Below are 26,744 nucleotides of genomic sequence, written 5' to 3'. Positions count from 1 at the left end.
TTCTGAGTTCCAAACATTCAAAGATAGAATCAGGTAAAAACATTTACCTTCAATTATGAAAAAAAACAAACTTTCAATACTTTTCTCGAAATTCTTCAACAAAATATTTATTTCAAATTCTGTAATAATTACTACGTGTGCTTCAATTATTGTTATCAGATTTTCGTAAAACAAATGTTATAAAAATGATATTCGATTCCTATAAAGTTTCCACGATCTCATTTTATCCATGAAGGTCCACGTGAAAAAAACAGCAAATCATCAGAACATCGATTAAGAACATTTAGATTCACAAAAAACAATTCGAATGGTAAATTATAGAATTTGGAATTTAATTTTGAAATGATGAAAAACATGTTAATAGGGTACCTATTCTAAAATCGACGTATAAGTTCTACCGGGAGTCTCTTATTTGCATTTAAATTTTTCTGAAGCCTAGGAAGTTTAATAAATGTAGCATTTGATTTTAAAAAAATATGGCAATTTTGAGTTAATTAAGAAAGTTGATTTGGAAGAATTTCTTAAAGGGGTTTTTTTACTCTTCAAGGCGTCTCATTTGGATGTTATCAGACAAAAGTTTTGAAATAAAGTTAGCTTTTCTTATAAGTAAATTAAATTTCAAACTAATTTTTTGAAAAAATAGAAAACAAATGAGGATCATGTGTAGTTCGATACACATCAGCAATATGTAGGTTATTTTCTTTTGTATTGGAACTGAAATGATAGCTTACATAATTTAAAAAATATGTTTGGTTTTTTTAATATTGAAAACAAATTTAAGTCTGTAAAAAATACAGTTGAGAAGAAATTTTCTCTCAACTAAATGTACCTAAAATTTTGAAGCAAAACTAAGAGCGTAATCCCAAATGATAAAAAAGCGCAAACAGCGTTAAAACATTGTATTGTTTGATCTAAAAAATGTTATTTAAAATAGAGTTTAAAATGTTCTTGCATGGAATGCTCAAATCAGTCAATTACGAATAAGGAACATGAAATGAAAAATCAATAAAGTAGTCGAAGGTAAAATAAACAAAACGAAAAAAAAATAGGACTGAGAAAAAAGAATAACGAGAATCCTTACAAAATTGGTCAATGAGTTTCATATGCATAAATTGGGGACTAAGAAAAACATAGAATTCCCGTATTGAAAATAGAAAAAAGAGCTGCAAATTTAAGGATAGATAGTTAAAATAAGACTTCCACATATTGAATACAGTAATGAAATTAGAGAAAACTAACATTTTCAAAACACAGCAGATGATTAATTGGCCTTCGAAGGCTCTTTTATAAGTTGATTTTCTAAAAAAAACATTGATAACCCTGTAAAATTTACTAGGAATATTCAGAAGCACATCAAATATTTGATGTTTTGATTTCTGATTTTTTTCTCGCAGTTTTTGCAGTTTTGATACAAATAGAATAACATAAGTTTAACATACTAAAAAAAGATATAAGAAAATAATTTAAAAAAAAAAAACTTCCATAATAGCTCAAATAATAAAAATAAACTGCAATTATAACAAAAAGAACTTTGAAATGCAATGAAAAGGATAAAAACAAACACCTTTGAACAATCGAAAAAATACAAAAAAGTGCAAATTTCAATTGCAAAATGAATTACAGTAACTTCACTAAATAAACAAATGTGAAGAACTCGAAATGAATGATGCAAAAAAATTTTAAAAAAAAATCAAAAGAAAAACAAGAAACATTGAGCATAGCAGAGAAATAAAAAAAAATAGAAATTGAATAAAGAGAATCTAGAATCTAGAATAAGTCCTAAATCTAAAATCTAGGATCTAGATTTCAGAATCTAGAATCTTGAATCTAGAATCAAGAATCTAGATTCTAGATTCTAGAATCTAGAATCTGAAATCTAGAATATTGAATCTAGAATCTAGAATCTAGAATCGAGAATCTAGAATCTAGAATCAAGAACCAAGAATCTAGAATCTAGAATCTAGAATCTAGAATCTAGAATTTAGAATCTAGAATCTAGAATCTAGAATCTAAAATCTTCAATCTAGAATCTAGAATCTAGAATCTAGAATCTAGAATCTAGAATCTAGAATCTAGAATCTAGCATCTTGAATTTTGAATCTAGAATCTTGAATCAAGGATCTAGAATCTAGAATCTAGAATCTAGAATCTAGAATCTAGAATCTAGAATCAAGAATCTAGAATCTAGAATCTAGAATCTAGAATCTAGAATCTAGAATCTAGAATCTAGAATCTAGAATCTAGAATCTAGAATCTAAAATCTAGAATCTAGAATCTAGAATCTAGAATCTAGAATCTAGAATCTAGAATCTAGAATCTAGAATCTAGAATCTAGAATCTAGAATCTAGAATCTAGAATCTAGAATCTAGAATCTAGAATCTAGAATCTAAAATCTTGAAACTAGAATCTAGAATCAAGAATTTAGAATCTAGGATCAAGAATCTAGAATCTAGAATCTAGAAACTAGAATCTAGAATCTGGAATCTAGAATATAGAATCTGGAATTGAGAATCTAGAATCTAGAAATTAGAATCTAGAATCAAAAATCTAGAATCTGAAATCTAGAATCTAGAATCTAGAATCTAAAATCTGGAATCTAGAATCTAGAACCTAGAATTTAGAAACTACAATCAAGAATCTGGAATCTAGAATCAAGAATATAGAATCTGGAATTGAAAATCTAGAATGTAGAATCTGGAATTGAAAATCTAGAATCTAGAATTTAGAATCTAGAATCTAAAATCTAGAATCTGAAATCTAGAATCAAGAATCTAGAATCTAGAATCTAGAATCTAGAATCTAGAATCTAGAATCTAGAATCCAGAATCTAGAATCTAGAGTCTAGAATCTAGAATCGAGAATCAAGAATCTAGAAAAAAGCATCTAAATTCTAGAATCTAGAATCTTGGATCTGGAATCTTAAATCTACCCAAGTAACCAAAAGTCGCATAGATACTTAATTCTGTGCATCAAAAGTTCACATTTGGCTGGATAAAAGGTACTCGAGAGAAATGAAAATAAGTGCATGTTTTGGGATTCTGAACGAACATAAAAAGTCTAAACAAGTAGCATAGAACGTTTTTGTGCGTTGCAAGTACCTTAAAAAATCCAGGATTCAATTTGGCTTATCGTGCTTCGTTACGAACTTTTAACGAATTTTTTGGTTCCATACAGAACTTCTTACGAACTTTTTGGTTCCATGCAGAACTTGATACGAACTTTTTGGTTCCATGAGGAACTTCTATAGAACTTCATGCAAACGTTAGTGTTAAGATTTTGCCCAAGAGTGGATAACAAAATATCAGAGCTACGAAAATGCGAACAATGAATTAAACATTCAAATAAATCCACTGTTGTAATCAAAATGGATAGATGGCTTAAATCTAACATATATTTCACTTTTATTTTATTTTCACAATATTCATATCTAACAAATTGAAAAAAAACACATCTCCTCGTTTACAATCCGATTTCCTTTATTTTTTTATTGCGAAGTTATTATTACAGCTGAAGCTGGAAAACCTCCAGCACCTAGAGCAAATTTATTACCGGCTAGTATCGACGGAAGCTTTTCGCAGCTGTTAGCAATATGTTCTTCAAAAGGATGAACTTGACTCTAACTTTCTCTAATCCTTTTCTATATTTGAAACAGTTCCGCAAATCTTGATTGTCATGATTGGGAAAAACCTTGATGAGCAATCACATGAAAGCGCTCTCCATTTTTTAACTAAAATTGGATATACATAGATAGTTAGAAAAAAAATTTAAAAAAAATTAAAAAATAAAACTACTCACGAATAATTTTGATTCCTCCTAGTTTATTTTGGAAAAAAAATTATATCCTTTGGTGAATAGATACGAATGTTTACATTTTTTAATATCGCCTGCTTTGAAAAAGCGATAATTCTAAGTTTCATTTATATTGATGTTTAAAATAACAGCAATCTAAGAATTAGCCATGGTACAGAGGTAGCGTGCTCAGTTTTCACCTCGTTGGTTCAGGTTCAAATCTTCAAGCATGCAAATTTTTCAAGTGAGTATAAAACTCATTCTCAGTTGAAGCAATATTAAATTAGAATAAATAAGTCTAACAATCCAAAGCAAGGAAAAGTATGATTCTTTTTTCATTAATTTTTATTTTTCGAGGTCTCGTGTGGAGGCTGAATAGCCTTCTACTCAGCTTCAACTATGGACTTTGAAAGTGTCGATAAGAACTTAAATTTAAGGCTGAGTAGAATGCTATTCATTCGTTAAACAAAGCTGAGTAAGCTTCTAAGAGCCTGTTTTATGGAACTTTTGGTTACTTGGGTAGTATCTGAATCTAGAATCAAGAATCCATAATCTAGAACCTAGAATCAAGAATCTAGAATCTAGAATCTAGAATCTAGGATCTAGAATCTAGAATCTAAAATCTAGAATCTAGAATCTAGAATCTAGAATCTAGAATCTGGAATCAAGGGTCTAGAATCTAGAATCTTGAATCTAGAATCTAGAATCTTGAAACTAGAATCTTGAATCTAGAATCTAGAATCTAGAATCTAGAATCTAGAATCTAGAATCTAGAATCTAGAATCTAGAATCTAGAATCTAGAATCTAGAATCTAGAATCTAGAATCTAGAATCTAGAATCTAGAATCTAGAATCTAGAAACTAGAATCTAGAATCTGGAATATGGAATCTAGAATCTAGAATATAGAATCTGGAATTAAGAATCTAGAATCTAGAATTTAGAATCTAGATTCTTAAATCTAGAATCAAGAATCTAGAATCTATAATCTGGAATCTACAATATAGAATCTAAAATCTATAATCTAAAATCTTGAATCTAGAATCTTGAATCTAGTATCTAGAATCAAGAATCTAGAATCTAGAATCTAGAATCTAGAATCTAGAATCTAGAATCTAGAATCTAGAATCAAGAATCTAGAATCTAGAATCTGGAATCTAGAATTTAGAATCTAGAATCCAAAATCTAGAATCTAGAATCTAGAATCTAAAATCTAGAATCTAGAATGTAGAATCTAGAATCTAGAATCTAGATTCTAGAATCTTGAATCTTGAATCTTTAATCTTGAATCTTGAATCTTGAATCTTGAATCTTGAATCTTGATTCTTGAATCTTGAATCTAGAATCTAGAATCTATAATCAAAGATCTAGAATCTAGAATAAAAAAAAGAATAAAGATTAAAGCATCTAGGATCTGGAATCCAGAATCATTAATCTGGAATTCAGATTCTAGATTCCAGATTCCAATTTCTAGATTGTCGATTGAAAATTGATGGTTATTGATTGTTGATCCTAGATTCTTGATTCAAGATTCTAGATTCTTGATTCTAAATTGTATATCCTCAATTCTAGATTTCATATTCTTGATTCTAGATTCTAGATTCTAGATTCCAGATTGTAGATTCTTGATTCTAGATTTTTGATTCAAGATTCTAGATTCTTGATTCTAGATTCTTGAATCTAGATTCTAGATTCTAGATTCTAAATTCTAGTTTCTAGATTCTAGATTCTAGATTCTAAATTCTAGATTCTAGATTCTAGATTCTAGATTCTAGATTCTAGATTCTAGATTCTAGATTCTAGATTCTAGATTCTAGATTCTAGATTCTAGATTCTAGATTCTAGATTCCCGATGTTTTTTTAACGACTGTTACTTGAATTTAAGGTGATTTTTTCGGCTTTCAGTCAGTTCAAATAGCAAAAACGACTATTTATTTAACGTTCCAACGTTTCAATCCATATAGGATCGTCATCAGGGACTGTAAAATTTATTGTGTGTAAGCAAAATTTCAAAAAGTCTTCACAAAATTAACCGATTCTTACCTAAAATGTGTCGTATTTCTTGTCAGGTTTGATTCGGCTGATCGGGTAAAGCTGTCATTTGTGTCTGTTACAATATTTTGTGATTAATTTGTGAATCTAGTGTTTTTGTAGTGCTGTTCGACTTACTGTGTAAAATCCGTACTTCCTCCTATTTTCTGGATTATATTTCCGCAGCATCGATTTTCCACAGTCACTACTTTTCACTTTTTGTTTTGGTTTGATCTGTTACAACTAGTCTGTGCTATTGTTTTCTGAGTGTTGTTGGATTTGTGTTTCTGTGTTGGTGGTTTTATGTTTTTGGTTTATTTTTCGTATGTGTTGGATGGTTTTAAAAATGTTTGCGTATGATGTATGTATGTTTTCGGTGTCTTTTTTTATGTTTATTGCGTGTTTTGTTGTTTTAATGTGGCAACTCTCCAGAATCAACAATTTGTTTTCGTTGTCACATCTGTCGATGATATCCGCTTTGTCGATGTCGAACAGATGATCCATACAAATCATCAACCACAATTTCTGCGATGGGAGAAGCAATGGGGCTTCCCATAGCTAGGCCTGTTTTTTGCTTGTAGTAAGTCTGGTTGAAGCAAAAGAAACTACTGTTCACACAGAACTCGATAGTTTCTATAAATAGATCGAGGCAAATGGGAGTATGAACGGTGATGCGATCCCAATTAGCAATCACGCTTTTCCGTACAAGCTCTATTGGTATAGAGGTGAACAGAGCCACGACGTCAAATGAAACCATCAAGTGTCCATCGGGCACTGTGATAGTTTTAACATAATCGCAAAACTCAAACGAGTTCTTAATTGAGTATTTGGATGTAATTGATTGCTGTAAAATGTTTCCTACGAATTTAGATAACTGGTAGGTGGGTGCTGTCATGCATGGGACGACTGGGCGCAGGGGTAGTCCTGCTTTGTGGGCTTTAGGCTGGCCGTATATTTTAGGGCACACAGCTTTGTATGTACGTAGCTTAACTGCTCTTTTTTTGTCCAAGAGGCTCAGCTGTTCCAAACGTTTTACAAGGTCATTGTTTTTCGTTTGGAAGCCTGAGGTTGGATCTCTTTTTATAATTTGATAAGTTGTTTCGTCGCTAAGCAGTTGTTTCATTTTTGTGTCGTACATTTCTCGTTCCATTAGGACAGTTTTGTTCCCTTTATCAGCTTTGAGGGCTAACAGTGTGTTATTAGTTTTAAAGAACTGTTTAGTTTTGGTTTCTGCTGTTTTAAAAAGTTTAAGTCGGTGATCATCATATCCGTTGTTTTGTTGTTTGTTAATAAAGTTTTGGATGTTATTAACGACTTTGCAACGAGTGCTTTCTTGTACGTCGGGGTTGTTGTTTGTTCGGATGATTTGTTCTACGTCGGCTATCAGGTGGAAAAACGGGGTTTCAGCTAGTGAAGTGTATGGGAGTGCAAATTTTGGTCCCAAACTTAAGAAAAGTTCAACTTCTTTTGGCAATGTTGCATTTGATGCATTATGAAGTGCCTTTTCATTTTCCGTGGGCATCTGGTGTTTGTTTTCATTAAATGATCGTAACATTAATCGGTGTAATTTTGCATTTGTGGTTGCTGATATTTTTGTAATACGGTTTCTTCGAAATAGTTCTTGTGAGGTGATGAAACTATGACGAATGTTGTTATCGGCGGATTGGTCAACGAGTGTAAGTAAATGTTGTTGTTCCGCTCTAAGTTTTCTGAGTTTCAGAAAAGCATCTTCGATTTCAATGTTAAGAATGGTTTTCTGAAATTTTGTCACGCACCGTTGTAATTTCCAGGTAAGTGGGCTACGATCTTCTAGAAGAAGGAACAGGCACTTAAAATTGTTTTGGATGTGTGTTGGAAAAACTCCGTTTCGGCGACACGATATCAGGAAATTCTTTCGAGTTGTGATACTAGCCATTTTTCGGTTCCAATCGGCATAATCTTTGAAGTGTTTTTTGACTGTGTTCCCGTATTCTATCTCGATGCTATTGAAAAATCCCGCCATGATTAATTTACGATGTTTTTTTAACGACTGTTACTTGAATTTAAGGTGATTTTTTCGGCTTTCAGTCAGTTCAAATAGCAAAAACGACTATTTATTTAACGTTCCAACGTTTCAATCCATATAGGATCGTCATCAGGGACTGTAAAATTTATTGTGTGTAAGCAAAATTTCAAAAAGTCTTCACAAAATTAACCGATTCTTACCTAAAATGTGTCGTATTTCTTGTCAGGTTTGATTCGGCTGATCGGGTAAAGCTGTCATTTGTGTCTGTTACAATATTTTGTGATTAATTTGTGAATCTAGTGTTTTTGTAGTGCTGTTCGACTTACTGTGTAAAATCCGTACTTCCTCCTATTTTCTGGATTATATTTCCGCAGCATCGATTTTCCACAGTCACTACTTTTCACTTTTTGTTTTGGTTTGATCTGTTACAACTAGTCTGTGCTATTGTTTTCTGAGTGTTGTTGGATTTGTGTTTCTGTGTTGGTGGTTTTATGTTTTTGGTTTATTTTTCGTATGTGTTGGATGGTTGGATGGTCGATATCATCGACAGATGTGACAACGAAAACAAATTGTTGATTCTGGAGAGTTGCCACATTAAAACAACAAAACACGCAATAAACCTAAAAAAAGACACCGAAAACATACATACATCATACGCAAACATTTTTAAAACCATCCAACACATACGAAAAATAAACCAAAAACATAAAACCACCAACACAGAAACACAAATCCAACAACACTCAGAAAACAATAGCACAGACTAGTTGTAACAGATCAAACCAAAACAAAAAGTGAAAAGTAGTGACTGTGGAAAATCGATGCTGCGGAAATATAATCCAGAAAATAGGAGGAAGTACGGATTTTACACAGTAAGTCGAACAGCACTACAAAAACACTAGATTCACAAATTAATCACAAAATATTGTAACAGACACAAATGACAGCTTTACCCGATCAGCCGAATCAAACCTGACAAGAAATACGACACATTTTAGGTAAGAATCGGTTAATTTTGTGAAGACTTTTTGAAATTTTGCTTACACACAATAAATTTTACAGTCCCTGATGACGATCCTATATGGATTGAAACGTTGGAACGTTAAATAAATAGTCGTTTTTGCTATTTGAACTGACTGAAAGCCGAAAAAATCACCTTAAATTCAAGTAACAGTCGTTAAAAAAACATCGTAAATTAATCATGGCGGGATTTTTCAATAGCATCGAGATAGAATACGGGAACACAGTCAAAAAACACTTCAAAGATTATGCCGATTGGAACCGAAAAATGGCTAGTATCACAACTCGAAAGAATTTCCTGATATCGTGTCGCCGAAACGGAGTTTTTCCAACACACATCCAAAACAATTTTAAGTGCCTGTTCCTTCTTCTAGAAGATCGTAGCCCACTTACCTGGAAATTACAACGGTGCGTGACAAAATTTCAGAAAACCATTCTTAACATTGAAATCGAAGATGCTTTTCTGAAACTCAGAAAACTTAGAGCGGAACAACAACATTTACTTACACTCGTTGACCAATCCGCCGATAACAACATTCGTCATAGTTTCATCACCTCACAAGAACTATTTCGAAGAAACCGTATTACCGTATTAAAAATCACCTTAGATTCTAGATTCAAGATTCTAGATTCTAGATTCAAGATTCTACATTCTACATCCTAGATTATAGAACTTTGGTTCCAGATACTTGATTCAAGATTCTAGATTCTCGATACTTAATTCTAGATTCTAGATTCTAGTTTCTAGATTCTAGTTTCAAGATTCTAGATTCTAAATCCTAGATTCATGATTCTAGATTCTAGATTCTAAATTCTAGATTCAAGTTTCTAGATTCTAGATTTCAGATTCTAGATTCTAGATTCGGGATTTTATATTCTAGATTCTCGATTCTAGATTCTTAATTCAAGATTCTAGATTCTATATTCTAGATTCTAGATTCAAGATTCTAGATTCTAGATTCAAGATTCTACATTCTACATCCTAGATTATAGAACTTTGATTCCAGATACTTGATTCAAGATTCTAGATTCTCGATACTTAATTCTAGATTCTAGATTCTCGATTCTAGATTCTAGATTCTAGATTCTTGATTCTGATTCTAGATTCTTGATTCTAGATTCTAGATTCTAGATTCTAGATTCTACATCCTAGATTATAGAACTTTGATTCTAGATACTTGATTCTAGATTCTAGATTCTAGATTCTAGATTCTAGATACTTAATTCTAGATTCTCGATTCTAGATTCTAGATTCTGGAATCTAGATTCTAGATTCTAGATTCTAGATTCTTAATGCTAGATTCTAGATTTTAGATTCTAGATTCTAGATTATAGATTCTAGTTTCTATGTTCTAGATTCCAGATTCTAGATTCTAGATTCTAGATTCTAGATTCTAGATTCTAGATTCTAGATTCTAAATTCTTGATTCTAGATTCTCGATTCTAGTTTCTAGTTTCTAGTTTCTAGATTCTAGATTCAAGATTCTAGATTCTATATTCTCGATTCTAGATTCTAGATTCTAAATTCTAGATTCTAGATTCTAGATTCTAGATTTTAGATTCTAGATTCTAGATTCTAGATTCTAGATTCTAGATTCTAGATTCTAGATTCTAGATTCTAGATTCTAGATTCTAGATTCTAGATTCTAGATTCTAGATTCTAGGTTCTAGATTCTAGATTCTAGATTCTAGATTCTAGATTCTAGATTCTAGATTCTTGATTCTAGATTCTAGATTCTAGATTCTAGATTCTAGATTCTAGGTTCTAGATTCTAGGACATCACCTTTAACCATTATGGCAAATAAATTAGGTAATCAAACTTGAATTTAGAATCCATGAATCCGGAATATTGACTGAAGATAGAAGAATCCAGAATTTGGCATCTGGAATTTTAAGTTCTCGTACTATAATATGAAAATTCTTCAATCTCTTTTTAAAGTTTGAAAGTTTAGAATTTAAAATTGTATTTTTTTTTTCAAATTTTTTGAATATTTCATACACAATCATATGATTTTTTAAAGTTATATCTATTAAATTTACATCAAATATATTTCCGGAAAGCTCATCTGAAACATATTGTAAACTTAAAAAATGATTTTCAGGAAAACAGACTTTAAAAAAAACTTTCCATCGCACCCAAGCTTCTCAAAATTCAAGCTTTTGTTTCCCCCAATCATCAAACGGCAAAACAAACTACGGAGATCCAAAAAATTTCCACTCAAAAGGCAGCAACGCAAAACAGTTTGGCTGAAAGCAGAGAAAAAAGAAGCACAAACTTTCACCCCTCCTCAAAAGAAACAACAAATTTGCACATGTTTGTTTATGCATGATTTCGGTAGTGTTTACGTGTTTTGTTTCGTCCCGAATGTGATGTTAGTATAAACGCATAACTATGCTTTGAGAATGAAAATTAAAAAAAAAAAACAACCGTTGTTCGACTGCATGTTTATATGTCAGTTTTTCCAGTAGCATTCAAAAAGTGAACACAAAAAAATCAAAATCAAGTTCAATCTGTGTTAGTATTTTAGAAATCAAATAATAACAAATCACAGCATCCCACCACAGACAACCAACAGAAAAAATTGTCTTCAAATCCCTTCAAGCGACAGGGATCCACACCAACTTCACTCTGGTGCGTTTGTGTGCGTGTTTGAGACTCCCTCCCCTTCAAAATAGTTTGATTAATGACTAAAAACTACACAGTTGATAGTTTGCTACCCCACCTTCACTTTGAGATAATAAAAAAAAATGATTAAAAATAACCCACACATTCCCCTCACACCCACCCACACAGATTTCGGAATGTCCGGATCGTTTTTTTTTTCGTTGTGTGTTTTCCGATTGGCAGTACTGATGCAATTTAGATTGTTTTTATGTTTGATTTGAACCTCGCCATTCTTCCTTCCGAATTGAAAACTATAGACCCAATAGATGTGTACAGAGATAGGCAATGTTTTGAAGTCGGCCTTAATGTTTTCATTTTTTCGAAACCATAGAATACCATACCAGTAAAAGCAAATGCAACCACCTCCCAAAAATTAAAAAAAAAACAACTCTTTTTAAGTAATTCCAAGCAATCCGAGCAGATTTTAGAATGAGCAGCAATTGGCAAATCCGTGAGGGGTCATTTTTCGCTTTGTTTTTAAACTTTGGTCTCTGTCGGTACAAACATGTGTTGATTTAAAAACTCATTATTAGTAGTAAAAGTTTAATTGGAAGTGAATTCCCACTCGGTGAAAGCTGAAATCCAACAATCTGTTGAAGCGTAAAATTGAATTAATCTAACCAGAGAGAGCGATAAAAATAATTCAACAGCATCGTCGATGAAAATAAAAATTCCACTTCCGTCGTTTTTCATCTCGACAGAGACCATCGGAAATATTTTGCCATCGGTAGGACGTGAGCTGAGAGACCAAAGCTTAATAAAGTCATAAATTTGTCTTTGCCGACCCATTTCTACGAATGTTGCGTGAGTGTGTGTGTTTGTGTGGCTTTGTACGTACGAGAGAAAGTTCATTTTCGTATGGGTGTGTGTAAGACCGTAAACCATAAGCGAAAAATGTCCTCTCCGGCCTAGTTTTCTAGACTTCCTGTAAAGCAATAAATTAGGTTTAATCTAGATACGTTTCGTTGTCGATATGTACAGTTCGATGTTTCCCCGGACAGTAATTTAATTTCTAACGTTCGTTTCCGTTTTCTTTCCTTTCTCAATAAATACCAAACCTTCGTCAAACCATTACAACCACCATCAATGGTTTTCGTTCGGCCTTGAACGAAACGATGTGTCCTTCCTGTCACCGAAAACGAAATGTGAAAAAAAAATCATAATGACAACCATCGATGACATCACGCTGAATCGGCGCCGGTGAAATGTTGCCGAAATCGACCGGAACCATTCTTCCATAAACGATGATTTGTGCCATTGAACACACCTACTGTCACCTCCTGCTGGCTGTCAACAACATCTGGCCAACACCTGACAGATGAAGACGAGGAACCAAGGTGTGTAGCGCTGACCAATCAACACAAGGGGGCCATCCGGTTCATTCGGAAGGTAAGTCGGAAAGTTCTTTCTTTTAGTTTATTTTCACTTTAAATAGTTTAAGATCTTAAATGCGAAAAAATCAAATATTGTAGAACAAATTTCAAACTTCCTATTATAATTATCTGTTTGAAATTTATTCCACAATCTTTATTCGGCACAAAGCAACTCAAATTTATGAGTTGAGAATCAAAAGTAAATATATAGATAAGACTTTCATCGCTAGAAATCCCTCACCTCCCGTAGAATCCCCCTTCCTTAAATTTATAGGAAAAAAAAGATTTATAACATTCAATAAAAACGTCGTTTTGTAATGAGAAAATCCACAGATTGTCAAAGAATGCTCCAAGGGACCACATTTTTCCAGTGATTTAAGCTCTGAAAATAGTAGCGAATGTTCATTCTGATCTTCGAATTTAATGCCTTCTATGATTTTTTTTTCTATCATGGTGTCATAATGTGAAAATCAATTTCATTCTACAATGGATTTCAAAACCTGCCATCAGAAACATGTTGTGTTTGAAATTGAACAAAAAATGATTGAAAAGTTTTGAATTACTCACCAAAAACACTTGACCAGTAAACCAAAGCTGGTAAAACCATTAGCTTAGAAACTTTAATCAAAAAATATTGAACGAAAATTTATCGCGATTCTTCAAAAGCAAACGTGACACATTAGAGAAATATACATGGTTTCGTCATATTTTTGCATGTGTGCGTACAATATATTAAAATTTCTTTTTTGATAGTTTTATAATGACTACCTTCAAATTTTGCCGAAAGCAATCGAAATTCCAACTCTTCTTCAAATGCATGGAATATCGTGTAGCACGTAATCTTTGAAACATATTATGAAGATAGACATTCATGCGATTACACTAGGGAACGGCATTCTTGGTGACTATACTTTAATAGCTGTTTTTGGAAGATTTTGCTCTTGTTTTCGGGATATGGCGTTTGGAAATTTTTATATTGTTCGATTTTGAGTAAAACTGATCATTGATAACTGATAAGCCAACAAACCTATAACCAAAACTCAACATTTAGATTTTGCATAGACATTATCGAATTAGAGGTATATAGCGAGATTAAAAAAAAATCCACAATTTTTAGAAGTTAAAATAGATAAAATTTTAACTATTTCTGACACCACTGAAGAAAGTCTTAGAGTATTTGATATTAAAGATAAGAACTCATTTAAAAGATTGGTTGAAGACTGAAAAACGATTGAAATGGTTGGTTTAAGAAATATCTAAAATTCAATTTGTTTCAAAATTTCTTTTAAAATATATCGTCAAATTTGCCGTATTTTGCAAAATTGGATAAAATAAACAATTTGAGAAGTTGTATAACTTTCATTCTCTTAATTCGAAATTTCTCGAGATCTTCGGGAAAATTGATCATTGAATGAAAACCTTTCATTTCCAAATCTTTGTTGCACAAGTGCACAAATTGATTAAATGAATTTTTATCCATTTTCCAAAGTTATTTCTAAAACTAGAAAAAGCTGCTAGAAAAAAAAACTAATTGAAAAGTTGGAATCAGCACCCTCAAATTAGTCCTAATCAGTTCTTAAGTTCATTGCACCTCGGAAAACTTTGAATTTTGTTGCCTTGTGTTATAGCTCTATAGCTTCGAGAAACCAATTTTTTTTTCTTTTTTTATAGGAGTTTAACCCGTTAGGATCATTCTTCCTCGATTCGATTGGTTGGTTAACCCAATAGGGTCATGCTTCGTGGTAGTCCTCTATATTTTGTAGATTAATCCGGCTTCGCGGAGGAAGCTAACTAATTTGGATTCTTCTTGGGGACAGTTGCTGAGAATCTCTCGCATATTTGATGCTAGGCCACTTGTTTGTCGAGTGGTGTAGAATTGTGGACACACGGTGAGGATGTGTTTCACTGTGAAGCAACCAAATATGGTTAAAAAGTAACTGCCAAAAAACTAAAATCGATAAAACTAAGAATTTACCTGAAAAATCTGATTCTCAAATCCACTGATTTAGTTGAAATATAAAGAGTGCTTTATTAAGTGCTTGTGAAAAAAGGATTTGTAGATCTTGGTTTTTCGTTTCTGTGACCCCTCGAAAATCGACCTTTTATATTCGGGTTTTCAATTTTTTGGTTCGATTCTTGAGTCTGGGAAAAATCGGCAGATTGTTTTATTTTCGAATCGATTTTTCGATTTTTTTTTTCTTGTAGAAGATATCAAGTTATCAAGAATCAATTTAGATATCAAGTTACAATTTTGAGTACTGATTTATTCTTAACAGTGGCATTCATTAGGCTGTTGTCAAAATCGTTACTCAGAATAAGATAGTCTTTTGTTGATTTTTTGTCTACAAGTTTCGATATACATAGTACATTAGGGCATTCGAAAACAAATTCGTAAGTTTGAAATTTGTTGGAAATTTCATATAAATTTTTTTATCTTTTTTTTAAACAAAATACTATCCACAATTGTTAAAAATGGAATAGATCGACCTTCAAGCTCCGATTTTTTTTCAAAAAGATCGTATTCAGGACTGTTTATTTGTGAATCGATCTTTTCTTGAAAACCAATTACCCTATTCGGAACTTGTACATTAGATCACTGCTAGCTTTGTATAAAAATAGCAAAAAAAATTGTAAGCCATTATTTCAGTCCTTAGTTAGCGCAACGAGTTTTAATTTGGTATAGAAATTTGTGTGGGAAATCGCCAGAGATGTACTGAAAGTTATAAAAAAATATTTTTGGATTTTTAATATTCCTTGATTCTTGCAGTACATATTATGTGAACAAACCTTGAACCTAACTTTTACCACAAAAAAGATATTCGATGTTATGCAAAAAAATGCTTTCAAGATAAATTTTTATTGAGCGTTTTCGACTATTCATTCAAAAGCTGTTCAGCCGCAGGATGAAAATGAAAAATTGCAAAATAAAAGACTGCTTTGCATAGCCAATGAATTTGTTGACTTATTAAACATTGGCAAAAAAAATTCTTGAAGTTTGTGAAAGCTCTTACTTTTTCAATTACTTTCAACCGCCTTCAAGTTGGAACATCAACTATAAAAACACATTTTTGTGTGGTTGATTCATGAAATATTTCCCATAAACGTTTGAAAACCGTAAAAATGATGCTAGCACATTGTTTCAGTTTCAGTTTAAGGAGCGATTCGTGATGGTATCTTTTAAGTTTAAAATACAACATCATATTCTGTTTAAAATATCTGTAATTTTCGAGTTCAAGAAAAAATGAAAGAATTTTTTACATTATCTTTGCTTGGCTTAAAATTTAATGCATATGCATAACAAATTAATTTGTTTGTATATGGTAAGCTTATATTTATTAAAATTGAAATCAGTAATGTGATGACGATATAAGATTTTTCCCTTAATAGATATTTTTTCCGATAAATGGCGCAATTTTTTTACATTTGTATTTGAATAAGGTTGCCAGATTGCCCGGATATTTAATACAAAATTTGGAAACAGTTCGGTCCAGTCCGGTTGCCCGATTTTCATTGAAAACCTTTTTGCCAGAATAATTCACTTTATTTGGCAAATAAAAAAAAACCAAATTATGTTGTGAATTTTTTTTATTTATACCTCCAAAACGATTTTGTTAGCAAGTTTTTCGAAAATAATCATGGAAGGTTTTTTGGAAGCCTTAAATATGATTCAAAATCGGTCAATAAATTTTGATGAAAGAACATGTTTTTCAATTTTCTTTTTTTTAATTTTTGGGGAGTTGTTTCCGGGTTTCGAAAAAAAATTTCCCTGGTATTGCTCGGATTTTTGGTCATTTATTTTTCAATCAAATGCCCGGATTCTGCAAAATTTTTGAATACTGAATTTTTGAATGTTTTGAATTGAACGGATTTGTCCGGACCGGATACGTCCTGAAAATTTTTGGCAATCTAAGCGTAAGGCTAGCGTATTCAAACATTTGAATGGAAATGATGGTTGCATGCCAAATTATGCAAAATTGTTTTGTTTCCATTTGAGAATCGAAAAAACAAAACTAAAACTGAAAATAAATTTTTGAAAATTGCTGAAATTTCCAAAAATCAACTTTGTAATTGAATGAAAATATATTTTGATCAGGTTCCTGAGATCAAAATCTGCGAAGTTCACCATTTGTCGGATTTGCTAGTTATGCGATTTTGTTTACGAAGATTTTAAAATTGTCTATTTGATTGGTTTAATTCCTAACAATTGTATAAAGATATGTTTCAAGAAAAAAATACTTCTTTACTAAAATACTTTAGAACATGGCTCACCATATAAATATCTATGCAATTTTTCTCAAGAACCCGAGAATTCCTGGTTAAAAAGGCTGCTAAATTACGCCCAAAACTTGAACAATCTAAAATAAAATATGTATGCTAGACCGCTGCAAGTTTTGTACGAAAATTTCAAATTCTTAACTTTTAACACCTCCCATAACTTTGAATGCAAAATATTCCTTGATTCTTGCCGTACAATTCATGTGAACAAAGCAGAAACCAAACTTGTACCCAAAAAAGATAAAACTATGAACAATAGTTTTTGTTTCAAAATTTTTTTTAATTTTTTCGTTTTTGACTGCTTATTTAAGAGCTATGTAACCGCAGGATGAGAATTAAAAATCTCAAAAAACTGCTTTGCATAGCCAGGGAATTTTTTAGTTCATATAACGTTTAAGAGTTCTAGCAAGCAAAGTCTGTCATTTTGAAATACTTGTCGATGGATTTATTTATTTTTTATCTCGAAATGGTTAGAACTTATTTTATGAAATACTTAGCTGCTTGTCATGTTTGCAAAAAAGGAATCTTAAGAATAGTGTTTGTGACCAAACCCGATGTTTAAAGTTCTTTTTAACCTTTTACATGCTGTATCCAAAAGTAACATCATCCACTAGTTAAGCTACCTGAAATGACAAAGATTCAAAATTATATACTTACCTATAGACTTACCATTGTAACCTGAAAACAAACAAAAAACACGAACACCCCTAGAATCTAAAACAGCATAAAGTGAGTTACGAAAACTAATTGAGTGAACGGTAACTCACGTGTCAGCTGAAAAACGAAAAGTAAACAAACATAAATCAGTTGAATAAAGTTCTGGCAGTGTCAACATCATCTAATTGTATTCTCTCGATAGTCTGTACAAAGTTAAAAAATCAGTGCAAAAATAAAGCGTAGTGGCAAGATTCACCTGGAATCTTTCGATAACCTGTCCGAAGGCAAACCCGAGAAGAACCCTGTGTGCAGCGAAGCAAGGGAACTGGAATACCACAAACAGGATCAAAAAGGGCTGATTACATCGAGCGAAGATCTGGTCGACTGGTGGATTTCCTCCTCTATCCATGGTGTGCTACTGAGGCTCCTGTTCGTCAGTGGGTGACAAGTAAACCCTCCGATCAACCGAATCGGTAAGCTACCTTGAGCGTTAATATTGGTCCTTCGTCCGGATCGGAGGAATTTTGCCGACAGGAAGGTAGCGGTGAGTACACCATTTTCGTCGTTCTTCGCGCCACTTACATCAAACCAAGCCATTTTGTATGCCGTTGTTGCTTGCTGTATATTGTATTCTACAGACGAATAAGTACATAAAGAAGCAAACAGAAATTCGCTGTAAGAATTGATTCTGGCCTTTTGTTATGTTGGTGCTTTTTTACACCGGTCAGCAAAAATTTGAAAACTTATAATTGATGCCCTGCCGATATTTTTGCATTCGAGTAGTGAATAAACCTCGTATCTGTTCTGCTATTGGAAGTAAGTAGGTGGCAGTCTTCGCGCAAGAACTGTGTCGCGCCGAGAAGGATAATTCAACGTTTTTTAAACACAGTTCTCGGTTTCGTAAACAAGTCTGACACCCGCGACGGGAAGGATTAAATCGTGCGACTGTGTCATTCTTCGCCGTGTTGAAGTGCAAATCCGCGACGGGAAGGATATTATCGAACGATTGATTTGCACTTCCGCCGTCGCGTTTCCAAGACACAAGCACACCGGTTCGGGAAGGATTTCGTTTTCGCATTGTGCTGTGTTTTCGATTCGTCATAGTGGTGGTAGCAAGTGAAGTGACTCCCAAATGCCGAAAGCCAAATCTGATGAGCGGGTCGAGGATGCGAAGATTCGCCGCAAAGCTGTTCTAACTAATTTAGCTGATGTTGAGAAATTTGCAAAAGATTTCAACCCAGATCAAGATGCTGGACGTCTTCAAGTCAGACAGGACTTAGTGGATCGAATTTACGAACAGTTCCAGAAATCCCAAACTGTACTGGAGAAGTGGGATGGGCCAGATAGACTCGATATGCATCTGGCGGAGCGGTCGACGATTGAGGAACGATTTTGTGAAGTCAAGGCGTTTTTGATGAACAGATTGGAGGCTAGGGCGAGTTGTGCAGTGCCAGTTGTACCTATAATTCCCTCAAATGCGCCTGTCTATCACCTAAGATTGCCAAAAATCGATCTCCCCAAATTCGACGGAGATTTCTCGCGTTGGTTGTCTTTTCGAGATACTTTCAAATCCATGGTGCATTTGAACATGGATGTCCCAGCCGTAGCAAAGCTACAATACCTTTTGCAGTCTTTAGAGGGCGATGCTAAAAAACCCTTTGAGTGTGTAAATATTGAGGCAGACAACTATGCGACTACGTGGGAAGCGTTGCTGAAGCGGTACGACAACCAACGATTTTTGAAGCGACAACTTTTCAAAGCACTATACGATCTCCCTCGACTACAGAAGGAATCTTCTAAAGATTTGCACACACTGACCGATGACTTCGAACGCCATGTGAAGGCCATGGCAAAACTTGGCGAGCCTGTAGGATATTGGGATACGCCGCTAGTAAACCTCTTAAGCTATAAGCTAGATTGTACGACTCTTCGTGCCTGGGAAGAAAAGACCAGTGACCTCAGGGATGTTACCTATCAAGAATTAGTTGATTTTCTTTATGCAAGGGCAATGATGCTAAGAACAATTGTTTCTGAAGAAGAACCACAAAGTTTCCGTCCGCCAGCAACCAAGGTGGCCGGTGCTCAGCCGAAGAAAGCTTATAATTTGGTAGCGAATGCAGCCACAACTGATCCACCAACATGTGCAGCATGCTCAGAAAGGCATTTTTTATTCCGGTGCAACAGATTTGCCAGTTTGTCCTCTAGTAAGCGTCGAGAATTAGTGACAGCTAACCGTTTATGCTGGAATTGTTTTCACTCAGGGCATTTGGCTAGGAATTGCCTTTCTTTACACACTTGCCGATTTTGTAACCAAAAGCACCATTCTCTTCTCCATGATGCGACTAAGCGAAATGCTAGTGTCAGTCCTACACCCAAGCGTAGATCTTTATCTGCTCCACATCCAACTATAGCACCATTTACGGACAACGAACAGCCATCTACGAACAACGAACAGCCATCTACTTCCGGCCAACAAGTGAGTTTGGCAGTGCAAACAACCAATAGTACTGTTTTACTAGAGACTGTGATTCTTTTTGTAATTGACAGAAATGGAAATGAGATCCCTGCTCGAGCACTGCTCGATTCAGCAAGTATGTGCAGCTTTATGACAAAAAAGCTGGCAAACGCCCTCGATCTTAGGCGAACTACAGTTGATATAGCTATTTCTGGAATTGGGGAGTCGTCCAAGCAGGTTCGATGTCAATTATCTGCGAAAATACGATCCAAATTAACCAACTATTCTACAGCTTTAGAATTTCTCATTCTGAAGAAGCCAACCGTTTGCCTACCAACTATTTCGATAGACATATCCACATGGAAAATTCCAGACGTCGATTTGGCCGATCCACATTTTTTCATTCCCTCTGACATTGACCTTGTTGTTGGCGGCGAAGCATACCACGAACTTCACGGCGGAGGCAAAATCTTTCTGGGCGAAGGTTTGCCAATTCTCGTAGAAACCGTTTTTGGATGGACAGTATCCGGAGCAGCTCCAATCAGACCATCAGAAGTTTCTCGGTCGTGCCATCTGACAACTACAGATCGTGATCTAGAGCAAGCCATTCAACGGTTCTGGGAGTTTGATGCAGTGTTTCCGTGCCAAAAGTTTTCGCCCGAAGAAGTTAAGTGTGAAGAATTATTTTGTGCTACCACCACCCGCGATTCGTCCGGTCGTTTTGTTGTTCGACTGCCACTTACCAATGATCCTGTAAGATGTATTGGAGAATCCAGATCTATTGCCGAACGCCGATTCCGAAGCCTAGAAAGGAGATTGCAGCGTGATCCATTCATTCGTGAAGCATACACCAACTTTATGAATGAATACGAGCTTTTAGGTCACATGATCAAGTTGACCGAACCAGTAGATGACACCATGCCGCACTGCTATCTACCCCACCATCCAGTCTTTAAAGAGTCGAGTACCACTACCAAGGTACGGGTAGTATTTGATGCTTCATGCAAGACAGCGACCGGTTATTCTATCAACGACATCCAGTTAGTGGGCCCCACCATACAAGATGATCTTGTTTCGATCATCATGCGTTTCCGAATACACCAAATCGCCCTTGTAGCAGACATCGAGAAAATGTACCGTCAAATTCAGCTGCACATAGATGATTGTCCTTACCAACGGGTCCTCTGGCGCTCAAGTCCTCAGGAGTCCATCGCATCATATGAACTACAGACAGTCACGTATGGGTTTGCATCCGCACCTTTCTTAGCAACGCGAGTACTTCAACAAGTGGCAAAGGAAGAGAGAGACAGGTATCCTGTTGCCGCAGTAGTATTTGAGAACGACTTTTATGTAGACGACTGTCTCGCCGGCGCTGAGGATATCAAATCTGCTATACGATTCCGCCAAGAAGCATCCGCTCTAGCTGCCTCCGCCGGGTTTTCACTTAAAAAGTGGGCATCCAACATTCCAGAAGCTTTGCAAGGTGTTTCCGCAGAAGATCTGGCTGGTTCTACACTGCACAGTTTGCAAGACGACCAAGCTGTTTCAACTCTCGGTCTGGTTTGGGAAACAAGGTCTGATGTTTTAAAATTTCGGGTCCAGTTGCCGTTACCAGCCTCTGTTCTTACCAAGCGTAAGATAATGTCATATATTGCACAGATCTTCGACCCACTTGGATTAGTAGGTCCAATCATCACCGTCGCTAAATTGTTCATGCAACGTTTATGGGCACTTAGAACACCAAATGGAGAATCCTACGAGTGGGACCGTCCACTTCCAGCATCGCATCAAACTGATTGGAGAGATTTTCATAGTACACTGGACATCATCTCCACTATTGAAGTTCCCCGTTGCGTGTCGCAACTGAATGCTACCTCTTTCCAACTGCACTTCTTTTCTGATGCGTCAGAAAAAGCTTACGGAAGTTGTTGTTACGTCCGTACAGAATTTTCCGGAAATATTCGAGTTATTTTGTTAACATCAAAGTCTAAGGTTACCCCATTATCAAGTCACCATAGTATCGCACGCTTAGAACTTTGTGGAGCAGTTCTATCAACCAATCTATTTGAAAAAATCAATCGTGCGCTCAAAGTTCCAGCAGAAGTGTTCTTCTGGACCGATTCTTCAACGGTTCTCCAGTGGCTCCAATCACCACCCAACCGTTGGAAGACGTTCGTCGCCAATCGAGTTTCCAAGATCCAAAACTCAACAAACTTGAAATCCTGGATGCATGTTAGAGGAGAGTGTAATCCCGCCGACGTTCTTTCCCGTGGGATAAGTCCGCCGGAGATCATCAATCACTCTCTTTGGTGGACTGGACCACCATGGCTAATGCTTTCATTTTCCCAATGGCCCCACACGAAGCTTCCTGCCATCTCAAACTCTTTAGTCAGTGAAGAGAAAGTTCCTATAGCAACCTTTGCTGCTGTCATGCAAGACAGTGAATTTGCCGATAGAGTGTTTGCTATGTATTCTAGTTACCCGAAATTGCGGCGCACAATTGCCTACTGTATGCGATACTTCCGTGCCATCAAGGCCACCATCCAGAATACGAAAATTGAAGCATTACAAACACTTACCACCAATGATTTAAAAGAAGCTGATCTTGCCCTGTGCCGCCTCGCTCAAAGACAGACCTTTGCTGAAGAGCTGGCCAGTCTCGCCTCTGTCGGTCGTCTACCAGTATCTTCACCTCTCAAGTACATCCGTGTGCAGCTTGACGCCGATGGTATTATTCGTCTTCGAGGAGTCCTGAGCAACGCTACCTTACCAGCCACAATGAAGCATCAAATCGTTTTGCTTGCGAAACACCCTTTTACACATCTGTTGGTCAATTATTATCATCGGAACTTATTGCATGCCGGCCCACAGTTAATGCTCGCCACAATCCGACAAAAATATTGGATTGTAGGTGGACGCAATCTTATTCGCTGCAAATTCCATGAGTGCCACAAGTGTTTTCGTAGCAAACCTCAGATGATTCAACAGAGCATTGCAGATTTGCCAACATCACGTGTGGCCCCACGCAGGCCCTTTGCCATTTGTGGCGTAGATTACTGCGGTCCAGTCTATTTAAAATCCGCTGTTCGTAATCGTGGTCCAACAAAGGCTTACGTATGCATCTTTGTCTGCTTCGCCACTCGTGCTGTCCACATAGAACTGGTGTCCGATCTTTCAACGCCGGCTTTCATCGCAGCTCTTCGTCGATTTGCAGCACGCCGTAATTTTCCTCATGAAATCCACAGCGACAATGGTACAGCATTCCGAGGAGCGCACAATGAACTGCACAGAATTTACCAGATGTTGAAAACCTCACATGGAGGACGCAAGAGTATTTTCGATTGGTGTGCTGAATCTGGAATAACCTGGCATTTCATTCCACCTCGCTCCCCTCATTTCGGCGGCCTTTGGGAAGCTGCTGTGAAATCTGCAAAATACCACCTATTAAGAGAAATAGGTCAAACTAACATTACCTACGAAGATATGACCACGTTGCTATCCGAGGTGGAGATGTGTCTCAACTCCAGGCCATTAATTCCACTACCGTCCGAATCAGATGACTTGGAAGCCTTGACACCTGGCCATTTTTTGGTTGGAGAAAGTCTCCGTGCACCACCAGACGAAGATGTCGCAACTGTTCCTGACAATCAACTCACACACTGGGACCTAACGCAAAAACGCCTTCAGCGAATCTGGCGAAGATGGTATCCGGAATACCTGCAGCAACTTCAAGCGCGTGCAACCAAGCATCGTAAACCGTCAACTGTTATCCGACCTAACCAAATGGTGATTATCCAAGACGATCTACTTCCCCCGGCACAATGGCCGCTCGGAATCATCACGAAAGTTCACCCTGGAAAAGACGGCGTTGTACGAGTGGTTACCTTACGCACTGCCAAGAGAGACGGAGTATCCCGATGCGTCAATAAGCTTGCTCTACTGCCAATACCAGAAACCGAGCCACATCAAACCGTGCCTGATCCAAAGTAACCAGATACCTGCTATCAATTCTGCAATGAGTAGAGCTGCACTCGAAGTTAGCTCCTGTACATGACTCTTGGAAAGCAGGTGATTACGGTTCCAATGACTTAAAATCTATGTGTTGGTCTACCGGGTACTTTTTTCTTCTTCAGTATTTGTCATCCTACAACAAATAACATCGCAGTTAGTTCGCATACAATCCAGAGGGAAGGAACGCATCACTAGTAAAATGTATTGAACCAGAAATGAGTAGAGCTGCACTCCAAGTCAGCTCCTGTATATAAATAATGGTATCAGGTGATTACGGCTCCAATCGTTAAATGTTTTATTTGTTGGTCTACTGGGTTCTCTCTTGCTTCCCAGAAAATAAGCTCCAAACCCCGTTTTTCCGTTTGCCTGTGGATTGGGAACACCTTTCCGGACATTGAATCGCCCAGCACCGATGGATTGATTTCGGTAATCGCCAGTAGCAGCCAAAATGAGTAGAGCTGCACTCTAAGATAGCTCCTGTGCTAAACTTCTAAGAATCAGGTGATTACGGTTCCAATCGTTTATTCCTTAATTTGTTGGTCTACTGGGTTCCTCTCTGATCCACAGGAAACAAAGCTCCAGATTGTGTTGTATCCTCGCCAGCTAGTTCCGGTCAAATGATCCTACTCACCTATCCTGTTATCGAAGCAAAAGATGGAAAGTAATTGTATTGTAATACGTGTTGGAATGATCATGCCATTCCAAGGTGGCCGGAATGTTTGTGACCAAACCCGATGTTTAAAGTTCTTTTTAACCTTTTACATGCTGTATCCAAAAGTAACATCATCCACTAGTTAAGCTACCTGAAATGACAAAGATTCAAAATTATATACTTACCTATAGACTTACCATTGTAACCTGAAAACAAACAAAAAACACGAACACCCCTAGAATCTAAAACAGCATAAAGTGAGTTACGAAAACTAATTGAGTGAACGGTAACTCACGTGTCAGCTGAAAAACGAAAAGTAAACAAACATAAATCAGTTGAATAAAGTTCTGGCAGTGTCAACATCATCTAATTGTATTCTCTCGATAGTCTGTACAAAGTTAAAAAATCAGTGCAAAAATAAAGCGTAGTGGCAAGATTCACCTGGAATCTTTCGATAACCTGTCCGAAGGCAAACCCGAGAAGAACCCTGTGTGCAGCGAAGCAAGGGAACTGGAATACCACAAACAGGATCAAAAAGGGCTGATTACATCGAGCGAAGATCTGGTCGACTGGTGGATTTCCTCCTCTATCCATGGTGTGCTACTGAGGCTCCTGTTCGTCAGTGGGTGACAAGTAAACCCTCCGATCAACCGAATCGGTAAGCTACCTTGAGCGTTAACAAATAGTCAAAACCAAAACTTAAAGACCAACTTCGATTCAAGCTTATTAGAATTTTTTGGATGATTTAAGGTGAAAAAAATTCAACTTCCATACAAATTCCCATACAAAATTGAAACGCGTTGCGTAAACACAAGAATCAACGAAATCAACTAAAATTTAACATTGCTACTTGGTGACCCAAAAAGCATCAAAATAACATAAAGGAGCAAATAGTCATTTTTTGTAGCGGTATACATAAACAACCCTTACTAATTCAAAGGCCTATGGTTAGTTGTTCAAAAACAGATTACAAATTCCGGAAAAACGAAGTAAATTGTATCTTGGATCCTTACTTAAGAAGCTTTGAGCTGCATTTTAAGACTACTTTATTATTTAGAGACAATGCTCTTCATAAAAAAGGAATATGTAAATGTTTAGTAGAAGTGTTCACCCAAAATATTAAAAAAAAATGGTTGAGAGCAAAACTCCTTGAATTGAACATTCTCAAAGTCTTTAAGTTAATAAAAATTCAACCAAATAAACTATTTCAATTTATTTTCATTTAATTTTTTCCTACTTTTTTTTAAGTTTGAAAGGACAAAAGCAAGGTAGCCAAACACACAGATAAACCTTTAGTTTCACAGAATTTTGAGCAAATTTTCATCACAGAATCTTTGTCAGAGAATATGAAAATATTCACAGATTTTTAAATTTGGTACATTTTTCCAAAATTATTATTTTTATGACTACATAAATTTCTTAGTCTTTACCTTGTTTGAAAGTTCATGATATTTTTTTAAATTTGAATTATTTTTTCTAGAGCAAAATAACAGAACATAACAGAAAACCATCACAAAATTTCTTGGTTAAAATACAGAAAGTCAGAATTTTTTCGGCAACCTTGGTCAAAAGTCCATACTTAAAAAAAAACAGAAAAAATGAATATTAATGAAAATTGTAATGCAAAATAAATTTTTTGGAATCACTAATAGAAATTCCTCAATTTTAGGAAGCATTAGCGATATCACAGGCAAAATGCTGCCCCTGCATTGGAAATAGAAATTTAAAATAAAATATATAACAACAAATCAAAACAAAATACTCAAACTACCATATTCCAAGTTGAGAGTTCTAACATTTTTCACGCACGT

General features: G+C 35.4%; 1 protein-coding gene across 14 annotated transcripts in view; it reads left to right on the top strand.

The window, feature by feature from the left end:
• Nucleotides 1-26,744, top strand: part of LOC129751553 (potassium voltage-gated channel subfamily KQT member 1-like) — a 705,179-nt gene that overhangs the window by 520,031 nt on the left and 158,404 nt on the right. For all 14 annotated transcript variants that reach the window (XM_055747130.1, XM_055747121.1, XM_055747116.1 and 11 more), the window contains one exon: nt 12,829-12,899. In XM_055747130.1, coding sequence (XP_055603105.1) covers nt 12,829-12,899 — 71 coding nt within the window. The remainder of the gene's footprint in view (nt 1-12,828; nt 12,900-26,744) is intronic.

The sequence above is a fragment of the Uranotaenia lowii genome, chromosome 3 (assembly GCF_029784155.1).
Source record: "Uranotaenia lowii strain MFRU-FL chromosome 3, ASM2978415v1, whole genome shotgun sequence".
Lineage (NCBI taxonomy): Eukaryota > Metazoa > Arthropoda > Insecta > Diptera > Culicidae > Uranotaenia > Uranotaenia lowii.
This window is presented reverse-complemented; position numbering and strand designations above follow the sequence as displayed.